This window comes from Oncorhynchus keta, chromosome 34, assembly GCF_023373465.1.
Source record: "Oncorhynchus keta strain PuntledgeMale-10-30-2019 chromosome 34, Oket_V2, whole genome shotgun sequence".
Classification (NCBI taxonomy): Eukaryota; Metazoa; Chordata; class Actinopteri; order Salmoniformes; family Salmonidae; genus Oncorhynchus; species Oncorhynchus keta.
This window is the reverse complement of record NC_068454.1, coordinates 78,871,561-78,896,031: the sequence shown is the minus strand read 5'-3', so window position 1 is coordinate 78,896,031 and position 24,471 is coordinate 78,871,561. Positions and strand designations below refer to the sequence as shown.

At 42.5% G+C, this 24,471-nt stretch overlaps 3 protein-coding genes and 1 long non-coding RNA gene across 10 annotated transcripts in view; 1 reads left to right on the top strand and 3 right to left on the bottom strand.

Annotated features, from left to right (window-relative positions):
* Window positions 1–3,343, top strand: part of LOC118382314 (28S ribosomal protein S29, mitochondrial-like) — a 25,910-nt gene extending 22,567 nt beyond the window's left edge. For 5 of the 7 annotated variants that reach the window (XR_008090963.1, XM_052495206.1, XM_052495204.1 and 2 more), the window contains 2 exons: window positions 2,771–2,888; window positions 2,971–3,343. Coding sequence is in view for 4 of the 7 variants with exons in the window: in XM_052495206.1 (XP_052351166.1) it covers window positions 2,771–2,888; window positions 2,971–3,056 (204 nt within the window). In the remaining 3 variants the exon portion in view is untranslated. Of the gene's footprint in view, window positions 1–1,998; window positions 2,384–2,470; window positions 2,560–2,770; window positions 2,889–2,970 lie in introns of all 7 variants that reach the window. The other 2 variants (XR_008090961.1, XR_008090962.1) reach the window with 1 other exon arrangement.
* Window positions 3,344–3,486: 143 nt separating this feature from the next.
* On the bottom strand, window positions 3,487–11,895 carry LOC118382208 (uncharacterized). Its single transcript, XM_052495203.1, has 3 exons — window positions 11,753–11,895; window positions 11,352–11,445; window positions 3,487–3,961 (listed from the first exon to the last, which is right to left on the bottom strand). Exons 1-3 carry the CDS (start codon window positions 11,878–11,880, stop codon window positions 3,725–3,727), a joined length of 459 nt encoding a protein of 152 aa, XP_052351163.1. The 5' UTR covers window positions 11,881–11,895; the 3' UTR covers window positions 3,487–3,724.
* Window positions 11,896–15,837: 3,942 nt separating this feature from the next.
* LOC127914911 (uncharacterized) lies at window positions 15,838–22,019 on the bottom strand. Its single transcript, XM_052492684.1, has 6 exons — window positions 20,812–22,019; window positions 20,377–20,520; window positions 20,113–20,208; window positions 19,930–20,001; window positions 19,459–19,857; window positions 15,838–15,867 (listed from the first exon to the last, which is right to left on the bottom strand). Exons 1-6 carry the CDS (start codon window positions 20,968–20,970, stop codon window positions 15,838–15,840), a joined length of 900 nt encoding a protein of 299 aa, XP_052348644.1. The 5' UTR covers window positions 20,971–22,019.
* Window positions 22,020–22,227: 208 nt separating this feature from the next.
* LOC127915305 (uncharacterized) lies at window positions 22,228–24,468 on the bottom strand. Its single transcript, XR_008090958.1, has 2 exons — window positions 24,398–24,468; window positions 22,228–23,208 (listed from the first exon to the last, which is right to left on the bottom strand). It is a non-coding gene; the product is annotated as an uncharacterized LOC127915305 (long non-coding RNA).
* Window positions 24,469–24,471: the final 3 nt, after the last annotated feature.

Sequence of the window (24,471 nt, the reverse complement as noted above, 5' to 3'; positions counted from 1 at the left end):
ACATAATAATTATTTTACAGTGAAAGATTTACGCCCCTGCAATAGTACAGATGGCAACTGTAAACTGACCTGGGTTTATGTATTTATTCATGTTCCAGACCATGGCCCTTCACAGACTATCCTTACCAGGGTGCGACAAACGGTGAGTCCATGGTGCAGATCCCATGACATTCATAGCTTTATTATTCTATTTAACTAGGAAAGTGGTTCAGAACAAATTCTTATTTACAATGACCTACCAAAGGCAAAGCAAAGCTTCCTGCGGGGACAGGGGGCTGGAATTTTTTTAAAATATATTGGACAAAACACACATCACGACGAGAGGGACAACATAACATAACACTGACACAAAAAAGAGAGACCTAAGAAAACAACATAGCAAGGCAGCAACACATGACAAATCAACAAGGGTACAAACATTTTTGGGCACAGACAACAGCACAAATTGGCAAGAAGGTAGGGAACAATACATCACACAAAGCAGCTACAACTGTCGGTAGGAGTGTCTGATTGATTAATAGATTGAAGAAAGCTTGAGGCTTGCACTAATACTATAGTCCCTTATACCTAATTGTTATGTGCTGACTCTCAACTCTCATTTCCATTACACATAAGTCATTGGACGAAGGCGTCTTCTGTATGGGGATGTTTGGTTAAGAGCCCCAACACTGTCTGAACATTAACCTGCATCACTTCCTTATCTTGCATATCGGCGAGAAACAATACATTTAAAAATACAGTACCAGTTAAAAGTTTGGACACACCTACTCATTCCAGGGTTTTTCTTTATTTTTACTATTTTCTAAATTGTAGAATAATGGTGACGACATCAAAAGCGATGAAAAGCTCAAAAGCTCTGGACACTTGCCATTCTCTCAACCAGCTTCATGACATACGTCACCTGGAATGCATTTCAATCGAGAGGTGTACCTTGGTAAGTTTATTTGTGGAATTTATTTCCTTAATGCGTTTGAGCCAATCAGTTGTGTTGACAAGGCAGGGGTGGTATACTGGAGATAACCCTATTTGGTAAAGACAGAAACACGAGCAATGGACATTAGACTGGTAGAAATCTGTCCTTTTTGTCTGACGAGTCCAAATTTGAGATGTTTGGTTGCATCCGCCGTGTCTTTGTGAGATGCACATTAGGTGAACGGATGATCTCCGCATGTGTGGTTCCCACCGTGAAGCATGGAGGTGTGGGGGGCTTTGCTGGTGACACTGTCAGTGGTTATTTAAAATTCAAGGCACACTTAACCAGCATGGCTACCACAGCATTCTGCAGCGATACACCATCCCATCTGGTTTGAGCTTAGTGGGACTATGTTTTGTTTTTAACGGGACAATGACCCAACACACCTTCAGGTTGTGTAAGGGCAATTTGACCAAGGAGAGTGATGGAGTGCTGCATCAGATGACCTGGTCAGAAACACAATCACCCGGCCTCAGCAATTAAGATGGTTTGGGATGAGTTGGACCACAGAGTGAAGGAAAATCAGCCAACAAGTGCTCAGCATATGTGGGAACTCTTCAAGACTGTTGGAAAAGCATTCCAGGTGAAGCTGTTTGAGAGAATGCCTAGAGTGTGCAAAGCTGTCATCAAGGCAAAGGGTGGCTTTTGAAGAATCTCAAATAAAAAATGTAACACCTTTTTTGGTTACTACATGATTCCATGTGTTATTTCATAGTTGTGATGTCTTCACTATCATTCTACAATGTAGAAAATAAAAGAGCCTTGAATGAGTAATCGTGGCTAAACTTTTCACTTGTACTATATACAGTGGGGCAAAACATTTGTGTCATTTTGAGAATGCACAGATATTAATTTCAAAAAGTTTGCTGCTTCAGTGTCTTTAGATATTTTAGTCAGATGTTACTATGGAATAATGAAGTATAATTACAAGCATTTCATAAGTGTCAAGGCTTTTATTGCCAATTACCAGAAGTCTTAAGAATCTCATATGTGGTATCATTGTTAAGCTGTGTTTTCACCCCCAGGGAGTGTCTCGTGTGAAGAGCAGCAGTGATGTGGTGGGGGCAGTTCTAAAGGGAGCTGAGGCTACAGGCTGGGGGGCTTCAGGCTGGCTGTGGCTGTTGATGGAGTCAACGGTCTCTGGGGAAGGACCACACTCAAGAGGAGGACAAGAGCCCTGTACTAATACATTCATTCACCTCACTGTGGATCTATAAAAAAATGTTGATTTCTATTGCTTCCATTTTTGCCTTTGTAATTTGTGTAAAGATTGCTTACTTGGCTGACCTTTCTCTCCCCTGTCACTTTTCCCTTCTCTCTCTACTTTTTCTGTGTCTCTCCTCTCTGCCAGGTGGCTCAGAGGAGTTGACATTGGTTCATAACTTGAGGAAGATGATCAACAATGACTGGGTGAGAACTGCATGGTGGTTATCCTCTAATAGACATTAGAAAATTACATGATTGTGATTTACACCTCTATCCCTCTCTCTCTCTCAGTGTGGAGGGGCAGTCATCGCCACGCTGTCTCAGACAGGATCTCTCTACGCTCAAGCTCTGCCTACCTGCCCCAGGAGCTGCTGGGAGAGGTCAGGAGTCATGATTACATCCTGGTTAATGTTATATGTCCAGTCCAAAAACTACCTCTAACCCTTGGTGTCTATTGATCTGGGCTAACAAGGGAATGATCTAGATGTTTTTGGACAAGACCCTTCTGATGTGTTTATATGCATCATCAGTCAAATAGAAACAGAAGTTCACCTATTAAAAACATCCTTATCCTATGTGTTCCTCCTACAGGAGGGCTTTGACAGCATGGACCCGTTTGTCCCAGTACCAGTCTCCCTCTACAGTGAGAAGGAGTTTGAGAGCTGTTACCTCTACTACCTGGACCGCCACTGGCTACAACACCCACACAGTAAGAGATATTCACTTTCACCACTGTTTGTGATGGTTTAGATTATGACATGTTGAACTGATTGAGAGATTTCTCTATAAAGGTCAGACAGAGGAAGGGAAGAAAGAACTGATCTTCCTCAGCAACAGAAACCCTTCTGTACTGGAGAGACTGTGTGACTTCCTGTAACATCACACATGGGCCCACACACCCATAGAGATAGGACTCATCTTTATCTGTGACAGCATGGGCAGCGCCATTGAGGCTACAACCCATAGGAATCCCCACTCAGTTGACTACTTTGACCACTTTAAAATGGCGGAAGCCCTCGATGGTGCTGCCCATGCGACATCAAGGCCACTAGCATTCTCTATGGGACAAACGCCAATACAGACTCATACATGGATTATAACGTTGCAGTTGTGTATGTGTCCCTCCATAAATTATTCTGTTGTGATGCATGATAGTGTCTTTCATAATAAAAATGTACATGAAAAACAGTCAGATCTCATGTTCTCTTTTATATGAGCCAATACAGCCATTTTCTTCATGAAAAGTTAGTGATGTTTGTCTTTTGAATATAGAGAGTACCTGACACAATGCACAGAATTACAACTACTTTAAGTCAATACATTTATTTGACCAAATCAAAGGGTTAAAGCCTCAAGCCTTTTGAATACAGTTTAGTGGTAGATGTAGACCGGTATGGTCAAGTGAAGATGTTCCTCTGCCTCATTACTAGTGTCCTCACGAGAGCACCAGACCACATTTCTGGGACTGTAGAGCATCAGGGCACCTTCGTCAGGGAGGGTGAGGTGACCTCTTTGTGCATTGTTGGGCCGGTCGATGTTACGATGTCAGATCACCACTCGGTCTCTGTAGAGCTCCAGGGTACCTTTGTCAGTGAGGGTGAGGTGGCCTCTTTGTGTATTGTTGCAACGGCCAGTGTTACTTGCCCAAATGGGATGGTCCTTTGTAGTGTAGATGACCAGGTTGCCATCCTGTTGGAGGATGAGCCTCTGAGCATCTTTGTTGTCAGTGTTTGATGCCCAGACAACCCGACCCCAACCGTAGAGCACAAAGTTGCCATCGGTCTGCAAAGAGAAAATGTATTTGCATATAAACATGTTAGACAAAGATGACCTCTGTACTGCTGTGCATTCCTTTCATCCACTTTTAAATGATTACATAAAAGTTTAAGGTGAAAAAGTGTTCGTCAGCTAAATCAAAATATTAGGGGTGTGCATTTATTCCATTCGATTCCTTCTCCCCCACCCCCCCAAAAAAAAAAGATTTAGATGCAAGTGGCTTTCCACTGGATGTCATAAGGTGTATGCACCAATTTGTAAGTCGCTCTGGATAAGAGCGTCTGCTAAATGACTTAAATGTAATGTAAATGTATCTAGATACTTGGTCTGCGATATGATACAGGAATTACATTGTCATTTGAAACAATTCGATGTGGTTTGATGCACTAAGATTAGTTTCATTTCCAATTCTAAATTAAAATCTGCAATTTGTAACATATCAATCGGAATGTATAATGGACATCCACAAATGAATACACACATTAGGAAACGTAACATATCAATGGTGACCCGTCATTGAGGGCAGAGCCTGTTTTGTATGTTTTTGGGCATTAATACGTGTCACATATCAGTTTGCAAACAATGTAAAAAAAGTTAATAAATCCGCATACAAACATGGTCTCTTTTTTGCTTTCTTGAGTAAGGCAGCTTCAAAATGCAGGTGCTTCAGCATAGCTCATTGCTTTCTGTGGTGGTGGGACAGCCATTGGAAAATACAGAGCTTTGGGGTTGGTAATGTATTCTAGATGTGCAGTGATTGGCTCAATGTTCTGTCACTCATTGGAACACCACATAACCGCAAAAATTACATAGAGACCTCAAATTCAAGTCCCATGGGTGCTGCCATAGTTACATTAGAAGTGCCCATCCAAGAAGGCTCAAGGTCGTTGGCCACAGAAATGGTTAAATCACATATCTACCGTAGATTTGATTGGACTGATCATGTCATACTTTCAACATTTTAGCTAGCAAGTAGACAAGCAGTCATCTTCATGAATCACGTTGACAGTCTGCTGGCAAATCCTTGTCATATGAAGAGAAATTATAGATCAAATGTATTGCTGCTCATCGACTATAAACATTACACAAGTTGAATTGCAAATTCAACAATGAGTGGTTTGGAAAGAATCAGTGGCTAACTGCAAGCATTGCAAAGCAATCACTAGCCTGCTATTCAGTGGAGAGGGTGTTTGGTCCAAGTCTGGGTTTAAGGGTCTCTATTCCAAGCTTAAAAGGATAAACATTCAACACCATGGGCCAGAAAAGTTTGAATACATTGGCCATGATGTCAATCCAGCATGCCTTCTGCCGCATTCAAAACAACTGGAAACTTGGAAATCTCAGACTTTAATGAGTTCAAGACAACAGGGAACTCTGGAAAAAACAAGCTCAGACTGGGAAAATACATTTTTGAACGGTCATTCAACTCGAATTCAAAGTTGTGAACTCGGGCCTCTTTCTAGAGCTCCAACCTGAAGATCACTGACGTCATGATTCAACCTTGTTCCCCCCCATTAGTAGCCCATGTGCCTCACCCTAATAATTTGGTCCCTTCCCCCCTACTGTTCTGACTTGGTGGTGCCCATGTAGCCTATTTTAGAGTAATGTAATCATTGAATATTATAAGAGCTTTCATTGTCTGCTTATATGCCCCCTTTATCCTATGGTACTGACTTGGTGTACAGGGAGAATGCTGTAAGAACGGCCCATGTTCTGAATTCTGTCACTGTACATTTCAAAAGTGTTTAATAAAGCTATATTGACTGCGTCCGCTCATTAATGTTGTACTCGAAATTACAGATTGCCTATTATCTGCTCGTTGTCCCCTTATGCCATAGTTTGTACAACTCAATTATCAGGAGAAACCACATTTGTTTAAGCAAGTCAGCCATATTTTTTAAAGGGCAGTAAATGAGGATGAATTAACCGTGTCGCTGCCAGACAAGGCTCCACTGATAGCCAGGTGTAGCAGTGATAATGACTTACGCAATTGTGCTGAAAAGAAAGCTCTGCTGTTGGGACAGCTTTATGTAGGCCCTAACAGTTTGTGGGCACCATTTGTCACCATTATAGTGCAATTTGTGTATTGCTTAGTGTTGTATTGGCGTTGCTGTCATGCATCTAAAACATTTTTTTTTTTGTTCACCCACCAAGATTTACATGCTAAAAATCACCACTGCATATCCATACTAAATGCAGTGTCTTGGATTTACTTACAGAATAATATGAAATGCTCTGAGACCACAATGAGTGGGGTGGTAGATGCCTAGTCTCTATTATTGCTCAGCTCAGGTGCCTATATAAACATACATCATTTACACGCACGCACACAGAACCCAGGTCCTGCGTGTCCCCAGGCACTCATTTGTTGACTTCGAAAAAGCCTTGGTTTCATGCATGTTATCAGAAGCCGCCTCCCTGCATTTGTTTGACTCACTGCTTTAGCACAGTCCACCAACCCTGATGTCCTTGCCGTGTCTGAATTCGGAGATTTCCATACCAAACTACAACATTTTCCATCAAGATAGAACTGCCAAAGGGGGAGGGGTTGCAATCTACTGCAGAGATAGCTTGCAAAGTTCTGTCATACTTTCCAGGTCTTCGCCCAAACAGTTTGAGCTTCTAATTCTAAAAATGAATCCCTCCAGAATTAAGTCTCTCACTGTTGCCGCCTGTTATAGACCCCCCTCAACTCCCAGCTGTGCCCTGGACACCATTAATGAATTGATTGCCCCTCATCTTCAGAGTTCGTTCTGTTAAGTGACCTAAACTGGGATATGCTTAACATCCCAGCAGTCCTACAATCTAAGCTAGATGCCCTCAATCTCACAAATTGTCAAGGAACCCACTAGGTACAACACTAAATCCAAAACATGGGCACCCTCATAGACATTATCCTGACCAACTTGCCCTCCAAATACACCTCTGCTGTTTTCAATCAGGATCTCAGCTATCACTGCCTCGTTGCCTGTATCCGCCATGGGTCCACAGTCAAATGACCACCCCTCATCACTGTCAAACACTCCCTAAAACACTTCTACGAGCAGGCCTTTCTAATCGACCTGGCCAAGGTATCCTGGAAGGATATTGACCTCATCCAGTCAGTCGAGCATGCCTGGTCGTTCTTTAAAAGTAATTTCCTCACCATCTTAAATAAGCATGCCCCTTTCAAAAAAAGGTAGAACTCCAGACCTGACTGCCCTCGACCAGCACAAAAACATCCTGTGGCAGACTGCACTAGCATCGAATAGTCCCCGCAATATGCAACTGTTCAGGGAAAATCAGGAACCAAGACATGCAGTCAGTAAGGAAAGCAAAGGCTAGCTTTTTCAAACAAACTACAAAATGTTTTGGGACACTGTAAAGTCCATGGAAAACGAGAGCACCTCCTATATATGCCATTTATGCCATATATAGGAGGTATGTATATATGCCATCCCAGCTGCCCACTGCACTGAGGCTAGGTAACATGGTCACCACTGATAAATCCATGATAAATCGGAAATTTCAATAAGCATCTCTACAGCTGGCCATGCTTTCCTCCTGACTACCAGCTCCGCACCCCCCGCAGCTACTTGCCCGAGCCTCCCCAGCTTCTCCTTCACCCAAATCCAGATAACAGATGTTCTGAAAGAGCTGCTAAACCTGGATCCGTACAAATCAGCGGGGCTAGACAATCTGGACCCTTTTTCTAAAATGATCTGCCGCCATTGGTAATAGGGGTTGTAACAGTCTGTTCAACTGCTCTTTCGTATCATCCGTGATCCCTAAATATTGGAAAGCTGCCGTGGTCCTCCCCCTCTTCAAAGGAGGTTACACCCTAGACCAAAACTGTTATAGACCTATATCCATCCTGCCCTGCCTGTTGTCCGGAACTCTGACAGTCTCTATGGGGGTGCCACAGGATTCAATTCTCGGGCCGACTCTTTTCTCTGTATATATCAACGATGTCGCGCTTGCTGCGGGTGATTCCCTGATCCACCTCTACACAGACGACACTGTATACATCTGGCCCTTCTTTGGACACTTAACTAACCTCCAAACGAGCGTCAATGCCATACAACACTCCTTCCGTGGCCTCCAACTGCTCTTAAACGCTTGTAAAACAAAATGCATGCTTTTCAAACGTTCGCTGCCCGCACCCACCCGCACAACTAGCATCACTACTCTGGACGGTTCTGACTTAGGAATTTGTAGTTGTCCACATTCTAGGTGTCTGGCTAGACTGTAAACTCTCCTTCCAGACTTATATCAAACATCTCCAATCAAAAATGAAATCTAGAATCAGCTTTATATTTCGCAACAAAGCCGCCTTCACTCACACCGCCAAACTTACCCTCGTAAAACTGACTATCCAATACTCCTGTCAGACTGCATCCAGTTTGCTATCACAGTGCCATCCGTTTTGTTACCAAGACCCCATATACCACCCACCACTGCAACCTGTATGCTCTAGTCGGCTGGCCCTCGCTACATATTCCTCGCCAGACCCAGGTCATCGATAAGTCTATGCTAGGTAAAGCTCCGCCTTATCTCAGCTCACTGGTCACGATAACACCAACCCGTAGCACGGGCTCCAGCAGGTATATCTCACTGGTCATCCCCAAAGCCAACACCTACTTTGTCCATTTTCCTTCCAGTTCTCTGCTGCCAGTGACTGGAATGAATTGCAAAATAAATAATTTAAAATAATAATAATTTCAAATTCGCTGAAGCTGGAGACTTATTTCCCTCACTAACTTTAAACATCAGCTATCTGAGCAGCTAACCGATCGCTGCAGCTGTACATAGTCCATCTGTAAATAGCCCACCCAATCTACCTACCTCATCCCCATATTGTTTTTATTTACTTTTGTGCTCTATTGCACACCGGTATCTCTACTTGCACATCATCATCTGCTCATCTATCACTCGTGTTAATCTGTTAAATTGTAATTACTTCGCTACTATGGCCTATGTATTGCCTTAACTCCTCACGCCATTTGCATACACTGTATATAGGCTTTTTTTCCCATTGTGTTATTAACTATGCTTGTTTAATCCATGTGTAACTCTTTATCTTGGCCAGGTCGCAGTTGTAAATGAGATAGTTCTAAACTAGCCTACCTGGTTAAATAAAGGTGAAATAAAATAAAATCTAGCTCATGATCTACATAAGCAGCAGATATGTATTTAGAATGGGAAATTAATGTGTTCATGCAACAGTGCATAGAATCATATCGCATCGAACTGAATCTCAATTCGTTCTCTAATCAAACCATATCGTTTCCTACTAAAACATAATTTGTGTCTCATATCGGAGCCCATGTATCTAGTATACACTGATTGTTTAAAGAAAAACTACCAAAACTATTTCTGATCGTGAACCTGGACAATAAAAATGAAATATATTTTAAGTCCATTCAGCAGGGAATTCGACGATAAAGCTATCTATTCCTGGTGCTTTTTCTCCACGCGAATGTTTTAAAAGCATCTAATATTTCTTTTTGGGTGGTCTCTGTTTTGAGTGATTTATTTTTCGTCTGCTGATAATTGCTTCAGGGTTGTTGAGTCTAAGGCTATAGGATTCGTCCACCTGTTTAATTCGGATTTATATCAATTTCCATAAAGCTTTTAAAATTGTCATTAATTGCGTTGTTTCTAATTAACATGAATGTGTATATTTTACAATTATAACTGGTTTAGCGTGTATTCGTTTTGTTAGATATTTACCAGGGTTATTAAGTAATATGCTTTATTTGAGTTTAACCTGTAGTTGTTGGCTCTCTTCAAAAGTAAAAGATCGTATTCCTGCGTAAATTCAGAAAATGTTATTTTCTTCTTTATCTTGTAAAGATTTATGGGCTTTCTAAGATTGTGATTTATTTATCTTGCATTTTAATTTCTAAATCAGATGTAACTTTTTGCAGAGTATGAGATTATCATTCCCCTAATGTTTTTAAAAATGGTATTTAACTAGACAAGTCAGAACACATTCTTATTTACAATGACGGCCTAGGAACAGTTGGTTAACTGCCTTGTTTGGGGGCAGAACACATTTTTTTTCTTGTCAGCTCAGGGATTCAACCAGCAACCTTTCGGTTACTGGCCCAACGCTTTAACCACTGGGCGACTTACCGCCCCAATGTACACCTTAAAGGCATACCAAATTATATCAGCTTTTCTCTGTTCTCTGTCTACATTTGTAATGGTAAATATTTTAATTTACGTATTTAATACATTTCGGATCCAGAAGATGCTCGCTGATGTGGTCCTTCTGTGGCTCAGTTGGTAGAGCATGGCGCTTGTAACGCCAGGGTAGTGGGTTCGATTCCCGGGACCACCCATACGTAGAATGTATGCACACATGACTGTAAGTCACTTTGGATAAAAGCGTCAGCTAAATGGCATATATTATATATTATATTATTATATATTATATTATTATATTATTATATATTACTGATGATTCTCCTACTACAGTTGCTGTGTAGGAGAAAAAATCAAATAAAAAAAAAGTGTATTTTTCTGTTGGTGTAATTAATCAGAATGATCATTATCATTTTTTTATCCAGTAAATTGTTGAATGCATTTTTGGAGAGAAAGAAATGTAGTCCATTCTTGAATAGCTTTTCTTACAGATGCCTTAAACAGATGCCTTGATCTTTAGTTTCTTGGCAATTTCTCACATGGAATAGCCTTAATTTCTCAGAATAATAGACTGACGAGTTTCAGAAGAAAGTTCTTTGTTGCTGGTCATTTTTAGCCTGTAATCGAACCTATTTCTGATCAAATTTATGTTATTTTAATGGACAAGAAATGTGCTTATCTTTCAAAAACAATTACATTTCTAAGTGGCCCCAAACTTTTGATTTTTTAAAATATATATTAGAGAATAAAAATAATGTTTCAAGATTAAGGTTCAGCTGAAGGCACCAGAGTTAAATCCTATCACTTTGCCAGTAACTTTTTCTGCTACCATTAATGTCAAGCCGTCTACACGTACAGTTTGATGCATACGTTTGATAAATCCAACATATGCAACATAATTTCCAATTGAACGCTGCGTTTGCCTTGCAGCATTGCGTTGCAGAGCCAGTTGCAGTGAGTTGGTGTGGTGCATATGTTGGATTTATCGAATGCATCAAGCTGTATGCTAGATGCCTTGACGTTAATGATAGCAGAAGGTGAATGTTGAACTTTTGTTGTACACATATCCATTAAACATTTTTTAAATATATAATTAAAGTTTGACTACATAATTTATTACACAGCATTGATTTAATAACACTGTCTGTCTGATCACAGCTTGAATCGTTACATCCCTACAAAAAAACGTCTAAGGTCAAAATAAGTTGCAGACCAGATATCTAATGTTAATATAATTGAAATGTACATGTTTCACTAACTATTGTACCTGAAAGATAGCTTTAAATTGTCCATTGTTGGAGAGGAGGTAGTCCCCTTTCAGTAGGATCCTCTCGGTGCTCATGTAGTTCATACTCATGATTCTGAAAGAGAGAATTTATATTGTTTATTTGCTGCAGTTTATTATAGTAAACACCCACACAAACAGCAAGGAGCAAAACACATTTAGACAAAAGGAAGAAAGAGAGAGAAAATGTGCCTAAACTAGCTCTTTTATAATGAGAATGGATCATTTCAGTTCTAAATGACAAATGTAAAAAACAACTAAATAATACACAAAAGTAATAGAAATGCATCTCATTACGACCTAATTTAACTGGCTATTCCCTGTACATAAATGAAAAACACACGTTAAAATAGGAGTTACCTCAAATTCTTAAATTAACTTACAAGTATTTAGGAGCAGTCGATTGAAGAGGTGAATTGCAGTTGTGCGGTGATGAAGCAGCTCTGGCCTTATATCCCTGCTCAGGTGAAGGGGGTGGAGTAATAAGGATGAGGAAATGGGTGGTGTCCATTGTACATTAAATTTGACCAAATGCGGCTGAAATGTACATGATAGTAACAATGACCAGTGGTGGAAAAAGTACCCAAATGTCATTTGAGAAAAAGGAAAGATACCATAAGAAAAAGTCACCCAGTAAAATTCTATTTGAGTAAAAAAACAAATAGATATATATATTTGGTTTTAAATATACTTAAGTATCAAAAGTAAATGTAATTGCTAAAATATACTTAAATATCAAAAGTAAAAGTTTAATCATTTAATCATTTCAAATTCCTTATATTAAGCAGACCACACTGCACCATTTTCTATTAAATATACATATATATGTATATATATACATATATATATATATATACATATATATATATATATACATATATATATATATATACATATATATATACATATATATATATATATATTTAATAGAAAATGGCATATATATATAATAAAATGATTAAATGATTAAACACATATATATATATACACATATATATATATATATACATATATATATATATATACATATATATATATATATACATATATATATATATATACATACATATATATATATATACATATATATACATATACATATATATATATATATATATATATATATATATATATATACATATATATATATATATATATATATATATATACATATATATATATATATATATACATATATATATACATATATATATATATATACATATATATATATATACATATATATATATATATACATATATATATATATATATATATAGCGAGCATCACTACCTAATGTTACCTCGATGGCTGAAGGCAAAGATATCTCCTATTCCATCGCTATGGCAGCGAACATTCCGCCACCAAATCCCATGGTTCTCACAGGGGTCTCGAATACTAATTGGTACAACTTCAGGGATGAATTCGAGGACTATGTGCTGGCAACCGGTCTACATAAACCCAACGAGGTCCAAGCGGCAAATGAGGAGTTTAATGGGCAGCGAATGCAGGCATTTCTACCGGCACAAACTCACCCTCACAGCACGACAACAGTGTGATGCAAAGGATATATTGGAATGCATTTGAGAATTACTTCAAACCCACCAGGAACGTCATTTACGATTGGTTCGTTTTCGGAAGCTGCAAACAGGGTGAGTCAGTACACATCTTTGTAACACGTTTGAGAGAAAGATCCGCTACTTGTGAATACTGGGGATTGAAAGATGAATTGATTCGTGACAAAATAGTGCTGGGAGTTGCAAATGAGGATACGCGCCGGCGTCTACTAAGAGAGAGATGCATTACTTGCTCTTTAGGGTTTTAGGCTGGGTTTCTGTACAGCACTTTGATATATCAGCTGATGTAAGAAGGGCTATATGAATACATTTGATTTGGTGTAAATACTGTGAAAATACACACGCACGAGGCAAAGAGCCCTGCCCTGCCTACATTAGTAACTAACTGCCTTTGAAATGTGCTGCACTGCCGAAGTCAGTGACATGAGAATGAGAGCAATGGAAATCGAGACCCCATGCACCGACGTTGATACTGTTCATGCTGTTGCCAGGCAGACATTCAGACAAAACAAATCAAGGCAGAGTAATTCACCATGAACGGTGAAGACAGAGAACCCCATAGCATGTATCTGGGTTGGCGCCTCCCCTTGGGTTGTGCCGTGGTGGAGATCTTTGTGGGCTAAACTCGGCCTTGTCTCAGGATGGTAAGTTGGTGGTTGAAGATATCCCTCTAGTGGAGTGGGGGCTGTGCTTTGGCAAAGTGGGTGGGGTTATATCCTGCCTGTTTGGCCCTGTCCGGAGGTATCATCGGATGGGGCCACAGTGTCTCCTGACCCCTCCTGTCTCAGCCTCCAGTATTTATGCAGCAGTAGTTTATGTGTTGGGGGCAAGTGTCAGTCTGTTATATCTGGAGTATTTATCCTGTCTTATCCGGTGTCCTGTGAATTTAAGTATGCTCTCTCTAATTGTTTATTTCTTTCTCTTGGAGGACCTGAGGCCTAGGACCATGCCTCAGGACTACCTGGCATGATGACTCCTTGCTGTCCCCAGTCCACCTGGCCGTGCTGCTGCTCCAGTTTCAACTGTTCTGCCTGCGGCTATGGAACCCTGACCTGTTCACCGGACGTGCTACCTGCCCCAGACCTGCTGTTTTCAACTCTCTAGAGACAGCAGGAGCGGTAGAGATACTCTCAATGATCGGCTATGAAAAGCCAACTGACATTTACTCCTGAGGTGCTGACTTGCTGCACCCTCAACAACTACTATGATTATTATTATTCGACCATGCTGGTCATTTATGAACATTTGAACATCTTGGCCATGTTCTGTTATAATCTCCACCCGGCACAGCCGGAAGGAGGACTGGCCACCCTCATAGCCTGGTTCCTCTATAGGTTTCTTCCTAGGTTTTGGCCTTTTTAGGGAGTTTTTCCTAGCCACCGTGCTGCTACACCTGCATTGATGTAAATACTGTGAAAATACACAGGCACGAGGCAAAGAGCACTGCCCTGCCTACGGAAAACCATGCAGAGCTTGTGGAACTAATAATCACTTTGTAAAAGTGTGTCTCAAAAGAAAAAGACGGGTGAGTGAGGGCAAGATTTACTGTGTTGATGATGTCACTCAGTTTCAGAACGGTGAAAGTGACATTTACATGCATGGATCAATTGGGGCTGTACACTCAAGAGGGAAGAAATGGTTTGTGGCACTACGATTACACAACAAGCAACAAAGCTACAAAGACTAAATCAACCTGGCACCTGATACACACCTCTTGCCCAGTGATACTAGACTAAAGCTGTACTCAGGAGAGCTAATGAGCTCTATGGGCATCTTTGTGACCGAATGTGTAATTCGTGGACGCAAAACATTCTCTCCTCTCAGGCTCTACATGCAAACGCCTGATACCTGACATAGTATTTAGTCCAGGTTTAGGTATGTGTACAGTATGATCCCTGACATAGTATTTAGTCCAGGTTTAGGTATGTATACTGTATGATACCTGACATAGTATTTAGTTCAGGTTTAGGTATGTGTACAGTATGATACCTGACATAGTATTTAGTCCAGGTTTAGGTATGTATACTGTATGATACCTGACATAGTATTTAGTCCAGGTTTAGGTGTGTATACTGTATGATACCTGACATAGTATTTAGTTCAGGTTTAGGTATGTGTACTGTATGATACCTGACATAGTATTTAGTCCAGGTTTAGGTATGTGTACAGTATGATACCAAATGACCTGCACATTGTGGATCATGTCCAGCATGGACCCCTGTCCAAAGAACAACTACTCAGCAGATATGACGATATATTCAACAGGCCCGTTGAATCAGTTCCTGGGAGGTACACTTTGAAGTGGATGAGAGCATCACTCCAGTCCAGTGTGCTCCTCGCAATGTGCCCATTGCAATGAAAGTGGCTGTGAAGGCCCAGCTGGACAAGTATGAGGCCGATGGCCACATGACATCTGTGACTAAACCAACTGACTGGATCAGCAATATGGTCATAGTGAAAAAACCAGAGAAGCTGAGGGTCTGCATCAACCCAAAGCATCTGAACCAAGCACTGAAACAATTTGGTGTCTCAGTTGTGCCTGAGATATACCAACGCAAGCAGCACAAGTTATTGGCTGGGCTCAAGGGCATTGAACCCATAGCCGATGATGACCTGATCGTAGGCTGTGGTGACACAGACGAAGAAGCAGAACATATTCATGATGTGAAGCTCCTGCCACTGATGGAGCGCTGCCGATCAGTTAAGCTTCGCTTGGCCTGAAGAAGCTGCAGTTCAAGGTGAAAGATGTCCACTTCCATGGTCGCATTCTCTCGGCCAAAGCCCTGAAGCCGGACCTTGACAAAGTCAGAGTGATCCTCGACAAGCCAAACCCGTCTGATGCAAAAGGAGAACAGTGTCTCATCGGCTTTGCCAAGTTCATGCCACACCTATCAACAGTCTGTGAGCCTCTGAGCCGGTTGCTGGACAAAGACAAGTATTTCAAGTATTTTTACCTAAGTACTTTACACCACTGACAATGACTCACCATATTCCAGAAGCACAATCAACACCTCTAGTCAGGTGTTGAAAACTAGTATGAGCTATACACTATGGTGCAATGCATCAGATTATTGTTTATTAAATGTGTTAATGCGTTGGTACCTGTCCCTATTCAAATAAACCAGAAAATACCACATTCACCACTATAAAGCAGTTAAGTTCTGACACGGTTTGAGGAAAGAAAGATAGTTGTTGAAATCCCATGTCTAGAGAATCCTGTAGTAGCCTATCAGTTTTTCTGTGATGAAAATAAATCTGTTATTGAATGTTTTCCTGCAATGTTTCCTCAAAGTGTCACTTTCTCCTCAACGTGCCAAGGCATTACTTTAAGACTCAGGAGTGAGGAAAGGACTTGGTAAGATAGGGCCTTAAACCTACCCTTTCTGTAACAGATGCTTAAAACTAGAGTGTGTTAATTGATAGAATGCTTCAGATTGTTTATTCAATGTGTCAATGCTGGAAGAATAGGCATGACTCCCACTCACAATGGTTCTCTGGAAGGTTTTTACTCAACACCCCTCTATGGAAGTCATTAGAATTCTGTGACAAGTTAAACGAGGATGTTTCTCAGTAATCGCCCACATTTCTTTATCATTCCATAACATCAGGTAGTAGTCATTACCATGGAATAACTGAAGATGAGTAGGCGGCCGGTATGTTGCAATAAGCCTTAGGCAATTATTAACAGAACAGTGTTTCTGAAGAATGTATGTGTTATTCCCCACCCATCTTAAAGTGTCAATCTGCAGTTGAAACATTAACCAAACGTCATCCCTGGCCCTGTTTTGGTAAAAAGCTGAGGGATAGGGCTGGATAAATGTAACCACTCTTAAATTTACAGACAGAGCTATGGATGCAAGGACTGACCATCCAGGATATCAAAATGGTAAGTTATAGTGTTTGTGTACTTTTACTATGTTTACAAACATTGGAGTAAAAACAAGCTTTTATTTTGTGTTCGGATGATTGGGTATGACAGTTGTAAAATAGCACCGGAGAAGAAGGCCGTCGTTTTACGTGTCCCCAACCAATTGTGTTTTTTTATTTTTTTATTTGCGTTGTTTGTAACTTGTTTTTTTACTTATATTGTACATAATGTTGCCGCTACCGTCTCTTATGATCGAAAATAACTTCTGGACATCAGGACTGTGATTACTCACCACGGACTGGCAGAATCCTTTTTTTCCTTTAATGAGTCTGACGAGCACAATGCAAACGATATACTGCTTTCTCGGGAGCAGAAAACATTTGACCTCTGTCATTGCCAACAAAGGGTATATAACAAAGTATTGAGATAAACTTTTGTTTTTGACCAAATACTTATGTTTGGTCCTCCTTTTCCTGAAGTCCACAATCATCTCTTTAGTCTTGGTTACGATGAGAGATAGGTTGTTATTCTGGTACCACCCGGCCATGTCTCTGACCTCCCTATAGGCTGTCTCGTTGTTGTCGGGGATCAGGCCTACCACTGTTGTGATGTCTGCAAACTTGATGATGGTGTTGGAGTCGTGCCTGGCCACACAGTCGTGGGTGAACAGGGAGTACAGGAGGGGACTGAGCACGCACCCTGAGGGGCTCGTGTTGAGGATCAGTGTGGCAGATGTGTCGTTACCTCCCTTTACCTCCTGGGGGCGGCCCGTCAGGAAGTCCAGGATCCAGTTGCAGAGGGAGGTGTTTAGTCCCAAGGTCCTTCGCTTATTGATGAGCTCTGAAGGCACTATGGCGTTGAATGCTGAGCTATAGTCAATGAATAGCATTCTCACATACAGTGGGGCAAAAAAGTATTTAGTCAGCCACCAATTGTGCAAGTTCTCCCACTTATAAAGATGAGAGAGGCCTGTAATTTTCATCATAGGTACACTTCAACTGACAGACAAAATGAGAAAAAAATCCAGAAAATCACATTGTAGGATTTTTAATTTATTTATTTGCAAATGATGGTGGAAAATAAGTATTTGGTCACCTACAAACAAGCAAGATTTCTGGCTCTCACAGACCTGTAACTTCTTCTTTAAAAGGCTCCTCTGTCCTCCACTCATTACCTGTATTAATGGCATCTGTTTGAACTTGTTATCAGTATAAAAAAGACACCTGTCCACTACCTCAAACAGTCACACTCCAATGCACACAAGTTATAGGGACCAGCCCCCAGAGCACCCATGACAAAATCTATCACGGGCTGCCATTTTCAAAGGATAGCTGTAGAATGAATGGGTCCTTTACAGAGACTGGATGAGGCAACACAAACATTATAGTTACTGTACTGGGTACACTCTCAGAAAAAAAGAGTGCTATGTAAAACCCTTTATCTCTGTAGGAGAACCTCTGAAAAGAAAGGTTCCAGATAGAACCCTTTCAGGTAAGATAAAACCCCTTTTTGTCTACAAATAGCACTGTTTCTGATCAATATGAAGTCATTTTCTGTTGTTGACAAAGAGAAAAGTTTGGATGAGATTCAACATAAAATATGATGGCATACAGGAGTACTATTCAATTTTCCACTGGGTTCACACCGTACAATTTGTTTATTTTATTGATCCTTTATTTAACCAGGTTAGTCTTGTTTTAAGGGGAGACCTGGACTCGAGAGTGTGGTGAAATATTCTAATCAAGTGAGAGAGACTTTGTCATTTCTTCAAACAATCATCTTTATTCAATATCGATTAATTATTGCAATAATGAAACTACTCAACCCAACAGCCAAACTGAAAATGATCAAACAGATTATATAGGACATCAAAATGCTTAGTCAGGCTGGTCCGTCTTCCTGACTGGTCTGGCTGGTCCGTCTTACTGACTGGTCTGGCTGGTCCGTCTTACTGACTGGTCTGGCTGGTCCGTCTTACTGACTGGTCAGGCTGGTCCGTTTACTGACTGGTCAGGCTGGTCCGTCTTTCTGGCTGGTCCGTCTTACTGACTGGTCTGGCTGGCTGGTCCGCCTTACTGACTGGTCAGGCTGGTCCGCTTTACTGACTGGTCAGGCTGGTCCGTCTTACTGACTGGTCTGGCTGGTCCGTCTTACTGACTGGTCTGGCTGGTCCGGTCTCTTACTGACTGGTCAGGCTGGTCCGTCTTACTGACTGGTCAGGCTGGTCCGTCTTACTGACTGGTCTGGCTGGTCTGGCGTCTTACTGACTGGTCTGGCTGCTCAGTCTCCTGGTTGTCTGCATGGGGTGTTGTTTTACCCCAACCCGGCTTTGTCACCCAGATGCCAGGACGATGAGACAATGAGGCATTGTTCTAAACTCTTCCAGGCTATCTCGAGTCACACATACCACATCTTGTCTATGGAATGCCAGCTTTAGGTTTTAAATCACCAAGTCATTGTCAGCTCAATCTATCTCTAGCAAAATCTAATTTCCTTGAACATATGCCCAGACAAACTGCAGGAAGCTAGAGTGGAAACCATCTCTTAACAGAAACACATAATTAAACAGAACATAAATGTCCTACTTTTTGTTAAGTACATAACCGTTAACTATTAATATCAAACAAATCAGGTAAATATGTACTTTTTCTATCACAAGAGACATGGACTCAAGGGAGACCTGGACACAAGGCTCAAGAGAGACCTGGACACAAGGCTCAAGAGAGACCTCGATACAAGGCTCAAGAGAGACCAGGACACAAGGCTGCTCATGAGAGACCTGGACACAAGGCTCAAGAGAGACCTGGACACAAGGCTCAAGAGAGACCTCGATACAAGGCTCAAGAGAGACCAGGACACAAGGCTCAAGAGAGACCTGGACACAAGGCTCAAGCGTGACCTGGACACAAGGCTCAAGCGTGACCTGGACACAAGGCTCAAGAGAGACCAGGACACAAGGCCCAAGAGAGATCTGAACACAAGGCTCAAGAGAGACCAGGACACAAGGCTCAAGAGAGACCTGGACACAAGGCTCAAGAGAGACCTGGACACAAGGCCCAAGAGAGACCTGGACACAAGGCTCAAGAGAGACCTGGACACAAGGCCCAAGAGAGACCTGGACACAAGGCTCAAGAGAGACCTGGACACAAGGCCCAAGAGAGATCTGGACACAAGGCTCAAGAGAGACCTGGACACAAGGCTCAAGAGAGACCAGGACACAAGGCTCAAGAGAGACACAAGGCTCAAGAGAGACCACACAAGGCCCAAGAGAGATCTGAACACAAGGCTCAAGAGAGACCTGGACACAAGGCTCAAGAGAGACCAGGACACAAGGCTCAAGAGAGACCAGGACACAAGGCCCAAGAGAGATCTGAACACAAGGCTCAAGAGAGACCTGGACACAAGGCTCAAGAGAGACCAGGACACAAGGCTCAAGGGAGACCTGGACACAAGGCCCAAGAGAGATCTGAACACAAGGCTCAAGAGAGATCTGGACACAAGGCTCAAGAGAGATCTGAACACAAGGCTCAAGAGAGATCTGAACACAAGGCTCAAGAGAGACCTGGACACAAGGCTCAAGAGAGACCTGGACACAAGGCTCAAGAGAGACCAGGACACAAGGCTCAAGAGAGATCTGAACACAAGGCCCAAGAGAGACCAGGACACAAGGCCCAAGAGAGATCTGAACACAAGGCCCAAGAGAGACCTGGACACAAGGCTCAAGAGAGATCTGAACACAAGGCTCACACAAGGCCCAAGAGAGATCTGGACACAAGGCCCAAGAGAGATCTGGACACAAGGCCCAAGAGAGACCTGGACACAAGGCCCAAGAGAGATCTGGACACAAGGCCCAAGAGAGACCTGGACACAAGGCTCAAGAGAGACCAGGACACAAGGCTCAAGAGAGACCAGGACACAAGGCTCTCTGAACACAAGGCCCAAGAGAGACCAGGACACAAGGCCCAAGAGAGATCTGAACACAAGGCCCAAGAGAGACCTGGACACAAGGCCCAAGAGAGACCTGGACACAAGGCTCAAGAGAGACCTGGACACAAGGCTCAAGAGAGATCTGAACACAAGGCTCAAGAGAGATCTGGACACAAGGCTCAAGAGAGATCTGGACACAAGGCTCAAGAGAGACCTGGACACAAGTCATCTTAAATGTATCTACCCACAACACTTCCTGTTGTTGGTCCAATCCCAGATCCCCTTGCTGCAGCGAGCCTAGGTCCTGTCACTCCGACCCCTGTCTCTGCTGGCCAATTCCTGGAGCGACCCCGCATGGTTGCAAACCAACAGTGCTCTCTCTAGCAAGGGCTCTTTGAAGGGCCAGCCTGGGGGCAAGGAGCACAAGACCTGGGCTAAATACTATGTCAGGTATCATACAGTATACACACCTTAACCTCAACTAAATACTATGTCAGGTATCATACAGTACACATACCTAAACCTGAACTAAATACTATGTCAGGTATCATACAGTATACACACCTTAACCTGGGCTAAATACTATGTCAGGTATCATACAGTATACACACCTTAACCTGGGCTAAATACTATGTCAGGATTCATACAGTATACACACCTTAACCTGGGCTAAATACTATGTCAGGTATCATACAGTATATACACCTAAACCTGGACTAAATACTATGTCAGGTATCATACTGGGCACATGGAGCCTTACAGAGGAGTTGGACTTTTCCCCCTCTCTCTGAGTATTCATTCTACTTCCTCTCCCTCAGGTTCCTGGAGGAGTATGCCAAATACAACCTATCATTCTGGGCCGTGACCACAGGCAACGAGCCCTCTGCTGGACAGATGACCAACTACAGGCCACATCTCACTTTATATGACATGTGTATCTAAGGCAGGTACATAATTGACAAAAGGAAAAAGTGATATTTAGTTAGTAGTTGCATTCTGGTAATGAAGTTGGTTATAGAGGAAGTCCATATTACAGGTTCTTTTATCTCAGTTGGTAATGTATGGAGCTTGTAATGCAGGGTAGTGGGTGAGATTCCCGGAACCACCAAAATACCTCAAATCTATGCACGCTTTGGACATAAGTGTCTGCTAAATGGCATATATTATAACAGTAATCTTTCCCTTCACCTTCCATTCCTGGGTCAGACTACTCAATCATATGACCCACTGAAGAGATGAGTCTTCAGTAAGGACTTAAAGGTTGAGACCGAGTTTGCGTCTCTGACATGGGTAGGCAGACCGCTTTTGCTTAGAAATTCCATAAAACTGGGCTAGAGTTGAGCTCTATAGGAGAAAGCCCTGTCTCCAGCTGTTTGCTTAGAAATTCACACACACCTCTGCTACTGCCACACTGGGCTAGAGTGGTTTGAGAGAAGCACTCTGAAAGAAGAGGGGGGCTTTGAGAGAGGGAGGAAAGGAATATATATGAGAGAGAGAGAGAGAGAGAGAGAGAGAGAGAGAGAGAGAGAGAGAGAGAGAGAGAGAGAGAGAGAGAGAGAGAGAGAGAGAGAGAGAGATGTACTGGTACCTGGACACCCTGGTGCCGGCAGAGCTCTCCCTGGGCACTACCCACCACCTGTACCCAGAATACTACCTGTTTGGAACGGAGGCCTGAGCTGGCTGGAGCCCCTCAGACAGAGGAGTACAGCTGGGAGAGAGCTGAGCAGTACGCACACAGCATCATACAGGTAAGACACAGGTAAGACACACACGTATCAGATTCCTGTGTATGATCAAGTTAGTAGCTTAGGTGCTGGTTGTGCTGGTTGTGAAATGTTACAGGGGCCAACTGATGAATTGAAGGTGTGTCTGTGAGCTTCCACAGCATGGCACACTTCAGGTACTGTCCCACGTTCTATAGAATGGCCCAATTCAGGTACTGTCCCACCTTCTATAGTATGGCCCACTTCAGGTACTGTCCCACCTTCTATAGCATGGCCCACTTCAGGTACTGCACCGTCCCACCTTCTACAGCATGGCCCACTTCAGGTACTGTCCCACCTTCAATAGCATTGCCCACTTCAGGTACTGTACTGTCCCTCCTTCTATAGCATTGCCCACTTCAGGTACTGTACCACTTTCTATAGCATGGCCCACTTCAGGTACTGTACCACCTTACATTTACATTTAAGTCATTTAGCAGACGCTCAGCATGGCCCATTTCAGGTACTGTACCGCCTTCTATAGCATGGCCCATTTCAGGTACTGTACCGCCTTCTATAGCATGGCCCATTTCAAGTACTGTACCACCATCTACAGAATGGCCCACTTCAGGTACTGCACCGTCCCACCTTCTATAGCATGGTCCACTTCAGGTACTGTCCCACCTTCTATAGCATGGTCCACTTCAGGTACTGTCCCACCTTCTTCTATAGCATTGCCCACTTCAGGTACTGCACCGTCCCACCTTCTATAGCATTGGCCCATTTCAGGTACTGTACCACCTTCTATAGCATGGCCCATTTCAGGTACTGTACTGTACCACCTTCTATAGCAATGGCCCACTTCAAGGTACTGTACCACCATCTACAGAATGGCCACATCTTCAGGTACTGCACCATCCCACCTTCTATAGCATGGCCCATTTCAGGTACTGTATCACCTTCTATAGAATGGCCCACTTCAAGTACTGTACCACCATCTACAGAATGGCCCACTTCAGGTACTGTCCCACCTTATATAGCATGGTCCACTTCAAGTACTGTACCACCTTCTATAGCATGGCCCATTTCAGGTACTATACTGCCTTCTATAGCATGGCCCATTTCAGGTACTGTACCACCTTCTATAGTATGGCCCATTTCAGGTACTGTACCACCTTCTATAGCGTGGACCATTTCAGGTACTGTACCACCTTCTATAGAATGGCCCATTTCAGGTACTGTACCACCTTCTACAGAATGGCCCACTTCAGGTATTGCACCATCCCACCTTCTATAGCATGGCCCACTTCAGGTACTGTCCCACCTTCTATAGCATGGTCCACTTCAGGTACTGTCCCACCTTCTTCTATAGCATTGCCCACCTCAGGTACTGTACCCCACCTTCTATAGTATGGCCCACTTCAGGTACTGTCCCCACCTTCTATAGTATGGCCCACTTCAGGTACTGTACCACCTTCTATAGCATGGTCCACTTCAGGTACTGTCCCACCTTCTATAGCATGGCCCACTTCAGGTACTGTACCACCTTCTATAGTATGGCCCACTTCAGGTAATGTACCACCTTCTATAGCATGGCCCACTTCAAGTACTGTACCACCTTCTATAGTATGGCCCACTTCAGGTAATGTACCACCTTCTATAGCATGGCCCACTTCAGGTACTGTCCACCTTCAGGTATGGCCCACTTCAGGTACTGTACCACCTTCTATAGCATGGCCCATTTCAGGTACTGTACCACCATCTATAGCATGGCCCATTTCAGGTACTGTACCACCTTCTACCTTCTATAGCATGGCCCATTTCAGGTACTGTACCACCTTCTATAGCAAGGCCCATTTCAGGTACTGTACCACCTACTGTACCACCTTCTATAGCATGGCCCATTCCAGGTCCCACCTTCTATAGCATGGCCCACTTCAGGTACTGTACCACCTTCTATAGCATGGCCCATTTCAGGTACTGTATCACCTTCTATAGAATGGCCCACTTCAAGTACTGTACCACCT